Source organism: Acartia tonsa, chromosome 6 (genome assembly GCF_053477335.1).
Source record: "Acartia tonsa isolate MP-2025a chromosome 6, ASM5347733v1, whole genome shotgun sequence".
In the NCBI taxonomy this organism is placed as follows: domain Eukaryota; kingdom Metazoa; phylum Arthropoda; class Copepoda; order Calanoida; family Acartiidae; genus Acartia; species Acartia tonsa.
This window is the reverse complement of record NC_137265.1, coordinates 20,365,305-20,386,198: the sequence shown is the minus strand read 5'-3', so window position 1 is coordinate 20,386,198 and position 20,894 is coordinate 20,365,305. Positions and strand designations below refer to the sequence as shown.

The 20,894-nt window shown below is 33.0% G+C and overlaps 1 protein-coding gene across 2 annotated transcripts in view; it reads left to right on the top strand.

Moving 5' to 3' along the window:
* Window positions 1–19,979, top strand: part of jp (junctophilin) — a 53,856-nt gene extending 33,877 nt beyond the window's left edge. For both annotated transcript variants that reach the window (XM_080163812.1, XM_080163811.1), the window contains exons 8-13: window positions 4,179–4,337; window positions 5,087–5,262; window positions 7,427–7,551; window positions 13,297–14,714; window positions 17,233–17,445; window positions 18,176–19,979. In XM_080163812.1, the coding sequence (XP_080019938.1) occupies window positions 4,179–4,337; window positions 5,087–5,262; window positions 7,427–7,551; window positions 13,297–14,714; window positions 17,233–17,445; window positions 18,176–18,262 (2,178 nt within the window). In that variant the 3' untranslated portion in view covers window positions 18,263–19,979. The remainder of the gene's footprint in view (window positions 1–4,178; window positions 4,338–5,086; window positions 5,263–7,426; window positions 7,552–13,296; window positions 14,715–17,232; window positions 17,446–18,175) is intronic.
* Window positions 19,980–20,894: the final 915 nt, after the last annotated feature.

Genomic DNA, 20,894 nt, shown 5'->3' with positions numbered 1-20,894 from the left:
GATTTTATAGTTTGATTATGTCTTACTTTAAGTTAAATTAGGTTTTTTTTACAGTATTTACTGGGTAGCCCTGCATGGTTAGGGAACCCCTCAAGGGGTTAGGCAAAAGAAAAAAATACTATTCCTCCCCTAATTTTTTATATATTGTAAAAAAGAGGGACAATTGAGGGGGGGGGGGTTGGTACTTTTAGAAAGAGTACCGAAGGGTTTCTTTGTATTCCGTCAAATGTTTTGTTAAATTCAAAGATGCACAAATTAAAATATAATTTAAGGTTTTATAATGTAACAAAATTATCTAGTCGAGGTTTGTGTATAGAAGTTCCCTTTGCCTAACATAAAACAAAACACAGAAGTGTCCCTTTCATAAATCTCTCTGTTTCTCAAATTTGTTTGCAAATGTTTGTAAATGAATTTCACCTCTCTCATGGATTATTTGACTTGTATGGATTTTTTACAAATCCCGTAGCATTAAATAATAATTTAGAAATAGTATATTCCGCATTCATATTTGTCAAATGCATTTCAAGAAGCGAAGCTGTTCTAAAAGCCATCTAAGTTTAATGAACGTTCATACAGCTGATTATTTTGGTAAAAATAGCTGTAACTTTCTAGTTTATTGTTAGATTTACAAAATAAAAAAAAATAAGATAGAATAAACCATAAAAGGTCTAGATTCAATTCCTCCACTGTAGGTAAAAGTTATTTAAATAGTTAGTTTGATACGTTTTATGGTGTTTCACAATTTTCCAAATGAGATGAATTAAAAGTACCCATAGTTTGAAGCCATCGAATAGTTTGTAAAACTTTGGGGACTGGTATAATTTATATTCTAATTTCCCCATCCCTCCTGGCTACCAATTATATACTAAAGTTTTACTAAAATCTTTTGAGAAATAATATGTTTTTAAGCTTTTTTTCTTGATATAAATTAACTAAAGACATTTGGCCTAAGTTGTTATAGAGCTACTGCACAAAATAAAAGGTGTTAATATCTTTGCAAAACAATTATACTTTGTCTTTATTTTCAAACATAAAAAAAAGAAAATACCTTAAACAAACCTTGAAAGATGAAGGATAATTCTTTGACAACTTTTAGTGACTTTTCTCTGATTTTTTTCTGGTCAATTTTGTTTAAATTCCTATTTGTTTTGTAAAATTGTTGCCTGGCGCTAGAAGCTTCCCTTTTTATGCTACATTCTCTTCTTTTAAACTTGTAAATGATCAAATGAGAGTGGTTCTATTAATTTGAATTGATTGCATGTCTTAAAAAGCCCTTTATCATATATTTACTTACACATGAAAACCATTGTTTGCAGGAAAATATCATTCTATTTATCTTTTCTTCTTACAATTAATGCCTAAAAAAGAGCATGTTGTTTAGTACTCTGTTATTAATGATTATTTTTAGCTGTAACAGACAGAAATCCATCAAACTAGATATTATGAGTACATGGATATTTTGTAAGATATTTCATTACTACATTCCGACACTAGCAATACCCTGCACACAAATAGTAAACAGTCAGAAATTTGAGCCCACTCTAATTCTCTGTTCTGACCGCTCGTTGCACTCATTTCTCTCTACCTGTCTCACTGTCTACACAGGTGTGGTGTGTGTGTGTACCTGTCCACATAACTAAGATTCTCTTTTGTCTTTTCCCCTTAATATATGAACACCTCTCCCCCCCGTTATTATTACCCCTTAGAAAATTATTACCTGTCCCCTCTCCCCAAATTGAACTATCCCATTAGAAGATAATTTACCCTAAACTACTCCCCCACCCCCCTTCTTACCTATTTAAAACTTGCTTGATTACCTGTAAAATCCCCATGCCCTTGATCCCGTAACCCGTAACATTTATACCTGTCCTTACCTTCTTTATTTTGCTGTTCCAACTCCAATTTGTCCAGTCCATGTTTTCACCCGCCCATGCCCTGCAAAGCCTACTTTCATCCCCCCAATTCCGTTAAACTGCCTATTACTGTTTTCATTTACCCTGCATTCACTCATTATCTAAATTCTTAACATTTACTAAACCTATTTTCTCTATTATTCTCTTTTCATATGCCTTAACTTACTTTCCAATATCCTTACATTAAAATAACAGGATGTTTGTCTGTCCGTTTATGTGTACCCCTAGATCTCGCTTACCGCTAGACTGATATGGTTCTACTCAATAGTATAACTTTTTAAGCTCCAGGGATAGTTTACAACTATTTTGGGGGAGCGTACCTCTAATATCTTAAGATATATCGCCCCTGGAAAAAAACCTACAAACTTTTTCAAAAATTTCTTTTACAACCAAAATGAATATGCAGGGGCTCGACACCTCGTTCCCCCCCAAGTGCCCCTAAAGGCCTTTAGGGGGTGTAGCCACCAGTATGTAAAATCCACTCTAGGATGGAAATTTTTATTTTTAAATGCCTTTGCTTTAAATTGTCCTTGTATGAGCAAAGAAGAATTTGTTTGTATGTATGTGTATGTGTGTGTGTATTTGTACCTGGAGGATATATATTTGAAAATTCCAATTAGGAATTTAGAATTAATATCGGGCCAACAAACTTGTTCTAACAAACGAACACACATAAGCCTACAAACATAAACAAAAAAACAAACACCCCAACAGACAAATACAGACACATTTAAAATGTCTCACAAACATTTATAGACACCAGGGAGGGAGGGACATTGGGCAGTTTATTACACTAGTCCCCAAAATTTTTATAATAATATTTTCTTATGCGTTAGCTTAACAACTTTGGGGACTTTTGTGAAATTTGATTGGTTGGTTCATTAAGTTGAGCGTCCAAACGAAAATCTAAAGAAGGAGTAATTTTTATCTTCATTGGGGATGTGCATTAATTTATCTGCCATTGTCTTATCCCTTTAGATCCCTGCAGAGAATTACATATAAATGAAAAGCTACATTTTTCGCCTCGCAGGCAAAGACTTTTGCTTTTTAGACATGAAACTTTTTTTTTTTGAAAAATAGGATTTATGCATAATTTGTTAAGACATGGGATAAATGAATGTTTGAATGATGTAATGTATCAATAATATTCCATTCATATCTTTAATTCATAATAATTTGTAAATGATTAATTCGCGTCATCAAGAAAGTTTTCCCTATTAGATTAATTATATTTATTGGTTTAACTAGTATTATAGTATTTGAGCTAAATAGAATGATGTCAAAATCTGAGCTAACTTAGAATTTGTTAGTTAAGTTGCAATTTATGAAAAAAAAATATTAAAATTAAAGTGATGATATATATACTCAAAACAAAATATATCGCAAACAGGTAAAATCAAATGATAAGATTGGTATTTTTGTTAAAAAAACTTTAAGATTTTGAGTTAATAACCTACATTTTAAATATTCCCAAAAAATATTTGTTAATTTATACACAATGATTGTATTGAAAATGGTTTAAAATTTTATAAAAATATATAAATATTTTGAGGGACTTTTTATTTTGAGAAGGTGAAATGAGAAGTTTCAAAGGTTTCAGGGGTTAGTCCAATGTATTTTTTTTAGTTTTAAGGTGGGTAAAATAAAGGGTTTAAAAGTTTGAGGGGATGTAAACACCCCTTTACCCCCACAATTTGTCGCCTATGCATATATATCTTGATTTGGTTTCTATAGTCTGTTTCAGCGATGTTAGATCATGGATTGCACATGGGGGTCAAACCTTTTTCAGGGAGAGATTAAACCAGGGATAATTTTTTCGGTTAGGGGGGGGGGGGGTTGTTAAACTATAATTTTAAGCTATAGTATTCTCACCATATAGTACTTTTTTATGGGGTATGGTAAATTGTTTGGGCACTTTTCATCAACTTTCTTCAGTAACAGCGTGTTTTGTCGGCCATTGACCTGTTCAACTTTTCATAACAAGATTTCCAATTTTAATATAAAAAAAACATGCATTTAAAATCAACAATTATTAGTTATTCATTGAAAATAAAATCTAAAATTTCGTAGAAATTAAAATTATATCAGAAATTGGAATATTTTGAATGAGTGATAGTGTATTCAAAAAGCGTTAGAATTAATTGTATTGAATTAAATTCAATCTTTTTGTACAATTTTTATCAAAATGATAGTAAATAAATTGAAACTATTATAGAGTACATAATAATTTGGTGTAAGATCCAAGTATTACTATAACCATTGTAGGATGAGATGTTGGACGCGAACGTGACGGAGACCTACCTGGGCGAGTGGAAGAACGACAAGCGGTCAGGTTTCGGTGTCAGCGAGCGGTCAGACGGTCTCAAGTACGAGGGAGAGTGGTATAACAACAGAAAGTACGGATATGGCGTCACAACTTTTAAGGTAATATTTGAGCTTCATTCAGGGATTTTATGGTATAAGACAATGGAGGATAAATTGATGCATATCCCCAATGATGACAAACCAAATTATCCCCTCTCTGTAGATTAAAATTTTTGCTCAAAAGTTTGGATACTGCTTGTTTGAGTTATCAAGATTTTATATGAGTACCCAAATTTTTTTGTTTGTTTTTCAAGAACTTAATTTTGAGAATAATTAAGTCTGCGCATTAATTATCTATAATACAAAGTAGAACGATGTCTGTCTGTCCGTCTGTCTGTCCGTCTCAAGCTTAAGATCTCAGTAACCGCTGAACCAATTGGGCTCTACTTTACAGGGATTGTACCTACTGGTCCTGTGAGGGTTTTAAGCTATTTTCCTGGGGGGTGGGACACCCCCAACCCCCCAAAAAACTAAAACCATCCCCCCCCAATTTTTTTTGTTTTTTTTTTTGTAGGAGATATCCTTGGTCTTTTTTTTTGCAGGAGATTTCCTTGGTCCTTCTTATATTTTTTACGAATTTCACCTTAACTTTTTTTATCATCTCTTGAGGCAAAGCCCCTAGAGGCTAGGGGTGAAGCCGCTAGTTAAAGATATAAATTACATTGGTACCCAAAGTTTTCTAACCATGTTCTTATTCGTTGGTTTAAACCATTTGGATACTTTTCCTGCATTGAGATTGGTCTAAACTTTTCAGCTAAATAAAATCGCACCTAATCTATATACCAAGTTTATCTAGCCTGTATTACCAGGATGGAACTCGGGAGGAGGGCAAGTACAAGAACAACATTCTGATAACCAGCAACAAGAAGAAACATCTGTTCCTCATCCGTTCCGCCAAGTTCCGCGAGCGGATAGATTCGGCGGTCAACGCGGCCCAACGCGCTTCCAAAATTGCCTTGCAGAAAGCTGACATTGCCATTTCCAGGTTAGAATAAATTTACCCCTCCCCCATTTTCAATTGAATCTTTTAAAAAAAGGGCGGGGGGGGGGGGGTGGTTCTGTGCTAGAATTGTACTTTGAAGAAAAAGCACTGAATATCAAGATTTTTATTCTAATAATTTATGGTTATTTTTTTAACTGCTTTAAAATAGCTTAAATTACCTAAAGATCAATGCATAAGCTTCTTTTTTAAACACAACCATATTTGAGAGATTTCTACATTATTTTACAGATTTCTTTTAAAAATATAAAATACATTTTTAATTTCCATAGGAAAGAAGTAATTTTGTACCTAGAATATTGCAGATATTATTTAACATCAAATTACCATCCATATTTTACTTAAACTCTACAATTATTATCCTATGCTAAAAAGTTATGACAAAATATGACAAAAACCTTTATTATTTAATTTTGATACAAATTATACCTATCATATAAAAGATTCAGTATTTTTGATCAATAAGGTGGCTTTTGTTTCTAGTCACAAATTTTCTCAAAATACAGTTTGCTATAGCCTTTTTGAGATATAACTGAACAAAAGCAGTAAAGAATACTACATTTTTTATACGGGGTCTTGAATAACACTAGATGAATATAATGAACATTTTGTACATTATGGGATTTTTATTTCTACTGTTTGACCGATGCATATAATGCACTGTAAAAAATGTTTAAATCTAAAAAAAAACTTTTGTTAAAGTTATTTGGTTTTATGTTTAGAAATATCATGACCGTAATTTTAAAAGTTCAATACATCAATGTTTTAGAATATTTCAGAAAAAAATCTGAGCAAATTTCTCGTTTTGTCTAAAGAAAATATAAACTTTAAACAGAAATTAATAATAAATGTTTATAAATTTGGATAACGTTTTTACAGTGCAACAACGAACAAGGACAAAAATGTGCATAACAATCGCTGCAACTACAAGCTAAGATAGTTAAGAACAGCTTTTGGAGATATTGATTTTAAAAAAATCAAAATTCAAAACATGTTAAGTTGTTTTGTATTTATCTAAATAAAGTATTTTAAATTGTAGGATAAAAAAGAGTGGGTTAATATACCTGAATTGGCTCTGTTTGACGGACAAAGACGTACCTACAGCTATTTATAAGCTATAGGGTAGACACGCTACTTAATGTAAGTGCAAGGGGGGGGGGGAGTTGAAGGTTTTTATTCATCATATCCAACTGAGAGGCAATTACCCATCTTTCCAACAATAAAACCTCACTGAAACAGACAATCATTCCTAAAATTAAATGTCGTGCACAGTAATTCATATGAGGTGTGTAAAGCTTTAGGCCTTAATAATTTCATGTTTTAAGGGGGTGTTGGAACCTTCCTTTACACCCCCTTTCCGCAAGCTTGAATTTAATAATAAACGATAGAAGCAAAGTTGCTTATTAGGCAGTAATATAGATTTTTTTCTAAAATTCAGTCCAGCCTCAAAATGATTATTGATCATTAACTCATTTAGGGTGCACGGTAATGATTTGCACCTTTTTATTGGCTAAGGATTTACCATATACAATATTTGAAAACAATTTTAGCATCTTTTTCTACTATATGTTTATCTTTATCCTAGTAAAGGTTGATGATATTAACAAAGTGGAAAATATAAAAGAAAATAAGCATTTCCCCCACTATTCTTATAGAATATCATTCATACTACACAGAATATCTTAGGAATTAGGACAACAGTGGCAACAATACATGTTATGTTATCATTTTTTTTGCTTTATTACAACCTTTATAAACTTAATTCTCACATTTTCCAATTAATATAGAAAAAAAAAAATATTGTGTTTTTAAAACTTTAGTGATGTTATTAAAATTTTACTTAAACATAAAACTAATTTAAGATGCATAGTATCTACATAAGTTTCATCTTCCCTCATTAACCGAATGACTAACTTACTGCCTCCAAAAGAAAGTAGTGAATGCCTTTATGACAATGATTAGAAAACTTTATTTTTCATTCCTTATGATTTGACTTCTTTTTTATTATTCCCTTCTTGGTGTAATATTCTTCCTTGTGTAGCTTTCAATGATATGTTAGAATAAAAGATTTTACATTATCCTTTTTAATTTGACCAACATTATAATTACAAACCAAAGAAGTTAATACTAATGCTGATACTTATTTCAGAACGGCAACAGCTCGCGGCAAGGCCGAGCAAGCAGACTACGCGGCTGCCTGCGCAAACGAGGACGCGCATGAAGCACGCGCATGCGCACAAACACTAGCACCAGATTTCTCCTCCGCTCAACAAGGTAATATAATTTGGTTAAAAATTATGCCAACAGGTGGCGTCTTCATAATTTTATTTTTGATCTGTTTTGTTTTGAGGTAAAGAAAGATACTGTCTTAGAAATATAATGCCGAGAGGAAGTCCAAAAGTCAGTCTATGCTACTAAGGAACGAATCAATCCTATAACTAAAGAATCTCTGTATGTCTGACAGTTTTTACTTGTCTAGATATTAAAAACCTTTTAAATTATCCTAAGAATTACCATGTATTAGAAACGCCCAAGCTTTTTATTTTGATAGAGGTAAACTGGGGGGTTTCAAAGGTTTGAGAATCTTATGTATTTTAAAACACTAAGGGGGGTACAATAAGGAGTTTTAAAGTCTGAGGTGGTAATTAGTAATTTACCCCCACCCTTGGACGTCTATGCCATGTACTTCCAGATTAAGAAAAAAATATATTATTATCATTCCTTTTAGGAAAATATAGTAATATTTAATTTAAGCTGTCCAAAGACTAGCAAAACAGCAAATACTATACAGTTTAGAAATTCCTGGCCAAAATGATTCAAATAGTTTGTCAAATTAATTAGTAGGATGAAAATTGATATACATATTGAATTTAGTCAGATAGATTTGATTTTAAGTACATTAAAAGACAGTTTATTATTCTTAAATAAATTTAGGTAAAACTATCGGCTTCCCTTCTAGCTTTTAGTGAATGCGTATTTGAATAATTGCATTTTGAGAAAATAGCCTAAAGCCATCTAATAACCTGCTTATAAGGCTTTCCTAAAAAATAAAACCAAATTAATTTACATTTTTTGTTCTACTTGGCCTATTGAATTGATATTTATAAGAAATAGCCCCTTGGAGATTATCTCGCCCAACCCCTCTCAAATTTTTGAATCGTTTGTAAAAGATAGAGAAAAAAGAATTAGAAAAATAAAAAATGGTACTAAAAACTTTTTGTAGAAAAAATAATTGATGAAATAAATTACGACAGTTTTGAATTAACCATAGTTTGATGTTTTATTTGGCATGGAAAGGCGAAAATTTTGATTGAATCCTATAAATTATACCTGGCACTCAATTTATAAACATTATTCTATTAGTTAAATATACGTGGATGTTATGATAGGGGAAAAATATTCGTCAATTTATGTTGCTATCTACCCTATTACTTATTGGTCAGTTCGTTCATCCAGTAGAAGGGGAGGTATGGGATTGTCGGATTGTTATTTTAACCCGTTAAAACTTTCACTTTATTAGAGTACAAGATAATCTGGTGATATAAATCCATTGTTAGTAGAAGAATAATTCCATGTTTTTAAAAAACTTCTCGTCTTCAGAGATAAATGGATGTACACTTCCAATTATGATTAACAAAATTACCCCATCTGTAGATTAAGTTTATTTTGTAGAAATATTTAAAGGGGGATAATTTGTAGATACATATAAATATCCAAAGTTTTTGTATGCCTACAAATGAGAGAATGTGTTTAAGTGACATGATTTACAGTCTAATGTCCTATACCTCTCTGGTAATTACAAAATTCCTTGGTTAGGTTCTTAATTAATACTACTGTAAATTTTCTTATTTTAGAATTCAATTGGACATCTAATTAAAGTTTATTTAAATAAATAAAATGTCAGTAAATATAGAATTTAAAAATTTTTCTTTAAATATCTTATTTTAATTCTTTTTAGTATTTATGATTTTATTAATATGGAAAAGCTTTGCTCTGAATATTTTAAAGTTTTGACTCTTTGCTTGGGATAAATAACCTTTGAGTTATTTGCTGATGTAGCAATTACAAATTTGAGCTTGCTTCCTTATTTCATCTGTGGACAATCTACCCCGAACCCCCACACCCCTTGACCCCTTAAAGTTGAGAAAATTCTTATTACTCTTTCAAAACTGGCATATATTTGTTGACTAATTATCGACTTCTATTTGAGCCTTACTTCCTTATTTTATCAGTGGATCATCTACCCTCCCCCTCCCCCCCCACAAATGTTGAGAAAACCTTTCAAAACTGGAATAATTTTGTTGACAAATAATCAACCTGCCAAAATAATTGACATATAGTTTACTAGCGGGTACGCTCCTAGCGTCTAGGGGCTCTTTATTCGAAGGGGCTGACAGGGACTGGAAAATTAGCCTTAAACCATCTCAATACTTAAATCCGAAAAGGAAATAGCGTTTAAACGAGATGTATGTGAAGCACAAGGTTTAGTAGTTATTAAGATCTTAAGCATCAGCAAACTTACAAAACAACGAGAAGGGTTAATGGTGTTCCTCTAACGAGATAAATGTTGGTACCCAAACTTCTTTTCCTTTCAATGCAAATACAAACACAAAATTTCTCGTAAACTTATATGTGTTTGAATTTGTAATTTTTGATACTAAATATGATTAAATTTTTAATTGAATCACAAAATTTTTTTAAAAAACGGATTTCTATTCTATTATATAAAGTTTTTTTTTCACTGAAGCTTAAGATTTTAATAAAAATTTAACCGTACATTATCTCTATTTTGGGAAGCTTCACCTAGTTCCTGTGATGGTACTAGGCTATATAATTTTCAGATTTTAGTCTTGGAATGGTTTTGAGCTATTTTCCTAGCCTTTTTCTCATTGGGTAGTTTCAGGCACTTTGTTTTTAAATTCAAGTGTTGGTATAGTTTTTTTTGACAATTGTGTTGCTACCCCCTCGAAAACAAAGCTCCTGGTTGCAAGAGGCGAATCCACTTTTAATATTTCTTTTTTGTTTTCTATTTAAAAAGATGAGACAGCTTTATTGTTCATTGTCCTATCCCTGGACTCCCTGAGTGCAAATACTTACCCTACACATGTTGCATAGTGCAGCACATGATAATAAAAAACATTTTTACCAGAGGAGATCAAAGCACAGAGGCAAAATAGTTAAAGAATAATATCTTAGTGTGACTATTCGACCTTGGGTCAATTAAAAACAAGGACATGCGTGTCTTAAAATGTGGAACAGGGATTCATTCAATTTAATTAAGTCCAAAGCTCTTTCTTATTCGTTTTCTTAAAAAATTTAGATACTTTTATTGAATTTTGATTACTTGGTTCATTAACTAGCAGTGTTTAAACTTTTTAACCAATAATTTTACAGATGGGGTAATTTCAACCATTATTGAGTATGTATATAAATTTACCGTCCATTGTCTTATCTATTATGATCTCTGGTCTCAACTCACTTTTAAATTTACCCCAAAAGGGATTGACCTGTAGACAATAACTGATTATAGAGAGACCGCGCTTCTTTAAAAATTCAAGGATAAAAAAATGTAAAATCAATCAACGCCTAAAATTTGGGAAAAATACCAAAACAAGGCTTATTTCTGCAATTCAAGCTTTAATTTTATTTTAAATATTTGCAAGTAAAATATAAATAAAAAATACTTGGTAGTTTGTCACGTAGCTTGGGACATACACACATTAATATCATAATGAAAAACTATAGATTAGGTAAGTAGAATTTTTGGATCGTCAAAATGCTTTAATTTTAGATTGTTAGATCAAAAAATTTTTTCTCTAAAATATTTACTACTAGATCGAGGCTACGCTCCTAGAGGCCTCCAGGGGCACTTTGGAGGGGGGGGGGGTGGGTTAAGTCGACCAAGTTTTAAAAACAAAAGGTATTTTTATTGGAGGGTTGTTGTTGTCCAGGTTTGATTTATTATATAAACCTTCCATGTCCTTATACAAGGCTTTACTGCAAAGGAGAACCATATCGGTCGAGCAGTTAGCGAGATTATATGCTACATACATACAGACACATAAGCAACCTGTTACTTTTATATAAGGATGAATCTAATTTTGAAATGTTTCTAACCCTAGTAATATATGGAATCCCTTGTTTAATCTGATATTAGGTAATCATACATTTTCCTTTATATGTAAAACAGATACATTGAATTTGAAAAAACAAGGATGACAACATCCATAAAAGCGAAGCTCTGAAACGGTAGGACAAACGGACATTAACACTTGTATAATGTCAGAACTGAATAATCAGAATGCGAATGTATAAGAGTCAAAGCAAAATTGTAAATAAATTTGTTGAAAAACTGCTTGATACAGGATAATGATTATGGACATACTTACATTTTAGGACTTGATTATAGAGTTGCTTCGCTTATAATATTGTACTTTGTTGTCCCAGGAATCAGTATACCAAAAATCAGACCAATCGGATAATTAGGTCACATACAAATTTGTTGTTAAAAATGTAAAAAAATCAACATGTTTTAAATGGACGTACGGACATTCTGGTAATGATTATAGAGTTGCTACGCTTTCTAACTCGTACCTAACTATTACAGGAATCACCATGCAAAATTTGAAATCAATAGGACAATTCTAACATGCTTAAATTAACGAAAAAAGCTATTTAAAAAAGTAAAAAAATCAACATGTTTAAAATGGACGTACGGACATTTTGGTAATGATTATAGAGTTGCTACGCTTTCTAAATCGTACCTAACTACTAAAGGAATCACCATGCAAAATTTGAAATCGATAGGACATTTCTAACATGTCTAAATTAACGAAAAAAGCTATCCGTGACGGACGGACGGACGTACGGACGTACGGACGGACGGACCGACCCTAATTATAGAAAAGCTTCGCTTTTAAAAATTAGTAAAGAAAATCAGAGAGGGAGAGAGGACATTGGGTTGTTTCATTACATTAGTCCCCAAAGTTTTATAAAAACGTTAATGAAATTTTAAATATTGGTTAGTTTTTATTAAATTGAGTGTCTATCATTTTCAATCACAAATTGTATAGAAGGGGTTATTTTGTGTATAATCATTGAAGATGTACATCAATTTATAGACCATTGCCTTATCGCTTTAGATCCCTGAAACTTAATGGACAAAGAGGTAAAATTTCATGTCCCTGTGCTCTTGTTTTATCAACATGTTAATATAGAATTAAATGAAATAGCTGTTTGCTTAACCATGTCTAAGGGCGGAAGGAGTCATTAAAAAAGCCTGAAACAGGCAACAGCCATTAGACATTTACAGAGCAGTACAAAAAAATTCAGACCATCAACTTTTTTTTATATCTTTTGAGACGAAAAAACATTAGTAATTTTGTTATAAGATGATATTTAATTGCATGATCTTTACAAGTTATAATTGCGAAGCTTATTGTTGGACTTGATGTCGACGTAAATGTTAATTTAATTGTTTTTCATTAATCCTATTCATTTCTGAATCCTGTTACATGAGTAAACATATATACTCAATACCTCCCGCGTAGAATATTTTAATATAAAAAGCTGTTTGATTTGTAAATTTATATTTAGATTAATGATTTGTTTTTCAACGCACAGATACTTTATAAAAAGGGTATAAATGTTCGTTACAGCATCATTACAAATTCAAATATATCCTATATCATAAAGTGTTAAGGTATTTGTCTGAATTTAAAAAGCTCAAAAGGGGATGAACTTTTCAGAAAGGCTTTACAGATGTCTTGTGTTGGTATATGGCTATTTTCTAACCTTTCGAAAGACATTAGTTGACACAACTGGTATAAAATAAAGTTGAATTGTTTGTCTGATGCTAAATATCTCGGAAAGGATTGGTTCATATTTTCTATGAAACTTTAAAAAATATGTTGGGGTTGTTTTTGTTCTATTTTTCTTACATCCTCCACCCTTTCTAGAAGCTGAGGGAGAAGCAACTATTAACATATAGATTTATAATATTTTCTATTTCTATTTCAGTAGTCCAAGAAGATGTGTTAAGTGCGGGCAGTACACCCGCCAAGCCGCCGGTCCAACAAGCTCCTGGGAACAACTATTCTACAAAACTGGAGCTGCCATCGCAGCTACCAGGCCTGTCTGCCACAGGCGGCACGGGACCGCCAAGTCCACGCGGCCAGCTGGGTGGCGTTGGCGGCGGCATGGGTCCACCCAGTCCACGCGGACTTTCAGCACCGAATCCACTGAACCCAGCTGCCGGCCGTCCTACAACCCCGCAAGGTGCCTCCTCCTCCTCACAACAACAACAACCGGTCTGGCCGTCGTCATCAGCTGCTTCCCCCGTGGCAGCTGCTCCGCCCAACACAGCCGCTACCCCCGGCTATGGTAGCAGTTTACAAGCACTGGAGAAGCCGCCCATGGCTAACCATATTGGTACCAACAACAAGGCAAATGTGATGATGAACAAAACTTCAGTGGCGGGTCTGTCCCCCATGTCTCCTATGGGGGGTGGAATGTCCCCCGCGTTCCCCGCCAGTCCTACCTCTCCCAATGCCCCTAACAACCCCTTCGGTCCAGCTACCAACCAACAAGGTCCATCTACAATGCAGCTGCGCGCCCCTCCTCCCGGCAAAAGCCAACAACAACAGTCTCCGTCGGGCAGGAACGGTCAGCTATATCCTGGCGGCGGGCCGTCCTCACCTCTTCCCGCCAGTGACGATTATTCGGCGGCAAAAGCGAACAATAACCATAGTGATATTCAAATGGGTGCACCGTCCGCCGCCTCCATGATAAGTCCACCGGTGCCTCGTCTCGACCCCGACCGTTCTGCCGTGCCAGCATATCCTGACCCTGCCGTCCTCCGCCAGCCCGCCACGCTGCAAATGTCGGAACACGCCCAGGCGCTGAATCGCGGCCGGTCATCTTCCAGACAGGAACGTGGTATTGGCTCTAGAATGGGATCAAACGCCGATTTTGGCGGCGGCCAGCAGCTGCAACAGCAGCAGCAGCAGCAACCTGGTTTCAACTTCCAGAAAATCATGGACGATAGATTTGAACATTACAAAAGACCGCCGAGCCGTGAACGATCGTCAGATCGATTTGGCTCGCGCCAACAGTTAATGTCACGTGACCCTAGTAGGGACAGAGTGAATGCCGGGCGTCCCATGTCCCGACAACGGACTCCTATGAATAATACAACCGAGATAATCAATAACAATTCTAGTGAAAACAACGGCGGCATGAAAATGTCCACCGGCCTCGAGTCGTTGGGCCTGGACGCGCCGCGCGGCAACGGCGGCCTGGCCGAACTCAGGTTGCCGGCCGAGGACGCCTTGCGGTACCGGGGCGTCCAGCAGGAGATTCCACATTTCGGTGCCCCGCCTAAACGCACAGAATCATTGTATATGAAGCCAGGAGAACAACAAGAACCGCAATATAAGGTAAAAGAGTACATAATAATAATAATGAGAGTTGTACGGAATTTGCTAATCACAGAGTAGCAAAGTTATCAATTAATTTGTTCTCTGCTACATTTTTAGCATTGAAGCAATTACTTAATTCGAATATGACCGTGCGTTGGTAGAAATGACGTCAGTGGCGTGCATAGTGATTTACCTGGTGGATGTAAAACATATGTATATGTACATTACAGGGTGAAAAAGGGGATGGAAATTCTTTCTTATATATTGTTTTAAAGAGGGTAATGTTAACATGCCTCTAAGCAGAATTCTGTATTGTGCTAATGATTGACAGCACATCATTAGATTTGTTTTCTTTAATATTATTATTTTAAAATCAAATTGAATTGTGTAGGTTAGCCTATGGTTTTAGAATATATTTTGTCTAAAGATTTTAACAATTTTCTTCCTAAAATAAACTAAAGAGAACCAGGTTAAGATATGTACATTTGATTAATTAATGCGGTAGTTTTTAAATTTTTTTTTCATTGTTAGGCTTAGTTAATATTTAGGTTTTATTTTTATTAAATAGGTTAATAAAAGTATATTATTTTTATTTACAATAACTGTTTTTAGTTAAATCATTTACAACGTTCCAAAAAAGCAATTTATTGTAATTACGAAATTCAAAACTGAAAAGAATTTTGATAATTTTAAAGATTTAAAAGTAAATGATACTATAAACAAACACGTTGTTGATATAACCAGGAAGGAGGGGGATATTGAACTTATATTATACTGGACCTCAAAGTTGACATAATTATCCCATTTGTTGGCCTTTTATTCAATCTTAACGGAGTTATACAAACCAAACTTTTAATCAAAAAAGGGGTAATTTTGTTTATGAAAATCTACTCGCATTGTTCAGAACAAATAATGAAAAATTGAATATGTATTTCACTATCAATATTTCATCTTATTGTAAATTCTATCATATAAAGTAGTAAGTTTTCATGAAGATAGGGATCTCGGAAAATGCTGGTCCTAATTGATTGTACTTTTCAAGGAAGCTTCTCAAGCTACCCCGCCCTCTAGGAGTGAAGCAACTAGTAATATATAATTTACTTAATTTTTTATCTTTAATTTCTTTTTTATTCAGCGGCTATCTCTATCCAATATTTAGTAATTCGTACTTTTGTTGTTAATTTCATTTCAAATGAATATTTTTTTCTGAGTAGTACATAAGGCACAAATTCATTCAAAAAATGAAACATTATCATTACTCTGTGTATTTTATGTGTCTGTGTTGGTTATGTTTCTGAGTGTGTGTGTGTGTCTGGGTGTGACTTTACAGGTGTCTGTGTGCAAGTGTGTGTGTGTGTGTGTTTACAGGTGTCCAGGAAAAGTTTCCTTTTACCACCTTCCTTCACATACAAAAATATAAACTTTTACCTTTACAACATATCTATTTTCTCCCCCCCCCCAAAATGTATCCTTCTCCGTATTTTAAATACTATACCTGACTTAACATTCGCCTAATTTCCCCGCCCCCTTTTTGAAATATTCAGCTGGTCGATACAATATCTTCTCCCCCTTTTTCCCAATCTCCCTCCTGACAGATGTGCGCCCAGCTGGGTTGAGTGCGCGCCGGTCTGGTCTGTTGGATTAGGGCCAGTGGCGCATTCATATATATACATATAAAGTATACACACAAACATATACACAGAATACACACACAAATGTATATAAGCTTTACACATTCATATGTAGTATGCAGGGTGTTACATATTAGTTGTCCCAAGTTTTCCCCCTATTTATTGATATTATCATGCACTATTTTAATGTTGTACAAGGATGACAAAATACATAAATAAAGCAATAAGACGGTAGAACAAACGAACATTAGCGCTTCTAAATTATCAGACCTCAGGAATTAATTCTAATTTATAGATTTGCTACGTTTTCTAAACCATACCTAGCTTTTACAGGAATTCATTATGGAATGTTTAAAATCGACAAGACAATTCTAACTTGTCTTAAAGATAAGACGTATCCTTTACAGACGGACGTTTGGACCTACCATAATTATTAAAAAGCATGGCTTTTAAAAATGAGACTTTTTGGGTGGCACATATACAAAATACATGTTGAAATTCTCTTACATTCTGTACACTAAAAACACACATATTTAAACATACAAACATAAATACAATGAAATCTATAATATCTTATTTATCTTAAATGAAATAATTTTAAAACTAACTTTTATATTAATTCACAAAAGGTGTAAAGAACGAAAAAGTAATTAAATATACATTTCTGTTTTGAAGATTATTCGGGTTAATATATTGGATAAATTGATATCATATCATAAATTAATGAGAAAATTATAAAAATTATTATCATCAAAAAGATTAGGTAAAGTGTAAAAATAAAAATAAAACCTTGTTTTAAAAAAAAGATAACCTATAAGATGTACCAATTTAAATTTTTAATGGGATTGTTGACACCACTCTCCCGCATATCTTTATTGAATAATAATAATTTTTATTTTTTGTAGGCTGTTGGAAACTCTGCATCAGCGCGCAAGAAATCTTTGCCCGACGTGGCCGCCCTGCCCACCCTGACCACTGTGACAGGGAGCCAGGCCATGACCAGGGAGGAGATCTCTGTGCTGTCCTCCGCCCGCAGGGAACAGATCAGGGCTCAGCTCGAGGAGGCGGAGAGATATCGGGCCAATCCAATAATGTACATATTCAACCCTCAAATTAGGGTAAGAAAAGAAATTCTAATTAATCATAAAGTTTTGTAAAAAAAATCAACAACTTTTTACTAATTACTAATAGAACAAAACAAAAAAACACAATACATTGAAACTAAGTCGTACTTCACCCTGACTGACCGTTTGTCTGTCATTATGGGGGAAATATGATTTAAGATTCTTCTTGAAAATGATTAACTAATCAAAATTTACTTTGTCCATAAGTCTCTTATTTTCTTTATTATATAAATGTAAATTATTTTGAATTTATCTTTGCTGTTTATTAATGTTGTCATCCTTGTTGATTAGTTGCATTAAAAATTATTGTCAAAGGCATTACAAAATTAATTTTGCTAACAAACCTAATAATTGATATAATTTGATGCACTTTGAACTTACCAAAGCATTTGATAAACCCTGGTTAACGTCAGATTAATTCAGGCATAAGGTAGTTGCGTACACATGTATATAATTAAATTTTAATTCAAGATGTTTTAGAAATATTTTGGAAGATTATTTTGTATACATATTTATAATTGTTTTCTTTCAACCAGTAAATAATTCCTTTTTATATCTAAAATTGCTCTAAAGATTCGTTTTTATCAAATATGATTATGAGAAAAGGGTATTGTGCTTTTTAGATAGACTTTTAATTTATGCGTTCTTAATAACCTCTGTGTTTTTTATTTAAAAAATTGTTAGCTTTTAGCTGTTCTAAATATATTTTTTTTTTATATTTTAGGAATGGTTTTCCCGACAACAATTGATGCTAGCTGTGATGGTTTTGAACATTTCTTTAGCCATCATTTTTTTCAAACTGCTCACATGAACTCAGACAAACCAAACAAACCAAACCAAAGAAGAAACTCGCTCAGTCAAACCCCCCAAATAATACAACAAAATTGTCTATGTAAGAGACCAAAAATTGAAATGACGGACGGGCACATTATGATGAAAATAAACTGTTTTTTATTAGGAGAGACCAACGTTAGTTAGTCAAAAAAATTTTATTGTTAAACATCTTTTTTTTTTAAATATGTGATGTATTTAAGTGTCTTATTCCATGGAAGTTGCGAGTTATTATTACTACAAGTGAACCCACTTTCTTTTTATTCTAATCAACTAATAATGAAACAGAGACAAAGAAAATTACATACAAAATAAATAAACTATTTACAAAATTCTATATATTTGAGAGAAATACTTTATTAAAAAAATGAATTCCTTGCTATAACATAATTATCGTAATCTATATCTGTGGTATCAAAATGTTTTTTCACGAGGTTTGAAACTTTAATCAAGGCTTAAGAATTTATCAAAACTCAAAGCCTTGTTTTTGAAGGTTTTAAATCAAATTGGTCAAAATGGAAAGGTTGTATTTCAATGTACTTGGCTCGGATTAAAGTTTCAATACTCCTGTTTATAAAATGCACAATTAAAATATCTTTTTATTCTACTACTCATATAATTATAGCAATTTATTTACCCCTACTCCATTCTATTTTAGTTTCCTTATTTAATTTTAAATTAATTTTGACTGGAGTGAACTAGCTTTAATTGTAACCAATATCATCAAAATTAATAGCAAACCTTATTTTTTTAAATATTATCTGTTGAAAGTGATTTTTTAGTAAAGAGAATGTAATTTTTCATTACCTTCTGTTTTGTATTCATATTTCATGGTTGTTCATTATTTTTTTATTATAAATGTTAAGACAATTCACATTAATTTTATTTCCCTGTTTTCTTCTGAATTTTTACATTTTTTGTGTGTGTTTTATTTTGAGCAGTAAATTTATGAAATCCATACTTCAAAGTGGAGTATACATATTGTGGATCTAGTGCAGTTCACGCTAAAATGTTCCTGGTAACGATTATCGTCAAAAATATATGATCTTTAACGGCTGCTAGCTGCAATCGGCTGAACGTACATATCATGCCGTTATATCCTAGATCCAAAGATGCACAGAAGAAGGTTTACTGAAGAAAAAAACTGCGAGAAAATTGTGCATTATTGAGAAATTGCTATTCCAAATTATTTGTAGGCCTTCTTATCTTGGTTAAAATTTTGTGTGTTCATAATCTTTACGTTCCACCGTTTGACCGTTAGCAGCCTTAAAAGTTCCTAGATTTTGTGGGAAAATAGATACCAGGAACATTTTACCGTGAACTGCACCTGATCCCATATTGTAGATTTGGTGATGATTAATAACAATCTATATATATTTATATTTAATTTCTCTCCCCCCACATCCCTGCCCCCCCACCCCTGCCCGTCCCCTTCCTCTGTCCACCAACAAAAAAAACTTTCTAGTAACAACTCGCTGATATAAAAAAAATGACCCCAAAAATAAAAACTTTTATACTTCTATGAATGTTGTTAAAAATATAAAAAAAAGACGACTTATAATTGCCTCTTCTTGTTATAATCAGACATATAAGTTATTTCCGTATAAATTATATATGAAAAAATTATAATTTTCTAAGAATATTCATCGTCTTTTTCTAATGAAATTCTATTCAATAAATAAATGTTCTTTATTGTTTCTATTCCTTGTAAAATATATATTTTTTGTTTAATATACACGATTGGTGAATATATATTGTACAGATATTCTTTATTAAACGAAACCAAGAACTAACGGATGGTTTAGGTTTAAGAAAAAAAAGGATCGATGGATGATCCTGTTAAATTATGTGTTCTAGCCGATACGCCACTAGAGGCCTCTATGGGCTTTAGAGGTAAGTAGGGGAGGGGGGTTAGAAAGTCTACCTTCACTTTTAGTTTGGTTTTAAAATAAAAAGTAATATTCTTTGGTGAGTATTTTGTTTCTAGTGGCGATTTTTCTTGGGTACCCTCCCCCAAAATATAAACTTTCCATGGACCTACAAGATGTCCACTATAAAGGAGATCAGTCTATTTGTCTATAGCGAGATCTTTCGCTATAGAATTAGACAGATGGACAACCCATTACTTTTATAGAAGGATTTAACGAAACTGTTCAAATATGCAGTGCAGGAATAGTTTATGGTATCTTCCAGATTAATGAAACAAGGTTATAACGATTTCGCAGCATAAAGATGTTAGATTCCGATCCTTAGACTTTGCGACTCTACCAGTCTGAAGGGTTGGAGATAGTGGGCAAAATCCTTTGAAATTTAATAGGCTATTGAAAATTTTGGTTGCCATAGCCTTACATGTGTGTAAAGTAATATGCAATACTTCGAGGTAAACCATCACTTCTAAGGGCTATCCTAAGACTGCAAGTTCCACTGGTACTCAAAGTTATTGGTTAGCTTAAAAACTTTAGGTACTCTTATTAAATCTAATTGGTAAGTTCTAAATTGTATTGACCAAACTCATCCACCAATAATTTTAATGTCTGAAAAGGTAACTTAGTTTATTATCTGGAAATGAACATCAATATATTGCCCATTGTCTTATCCTATTAGATCATTGT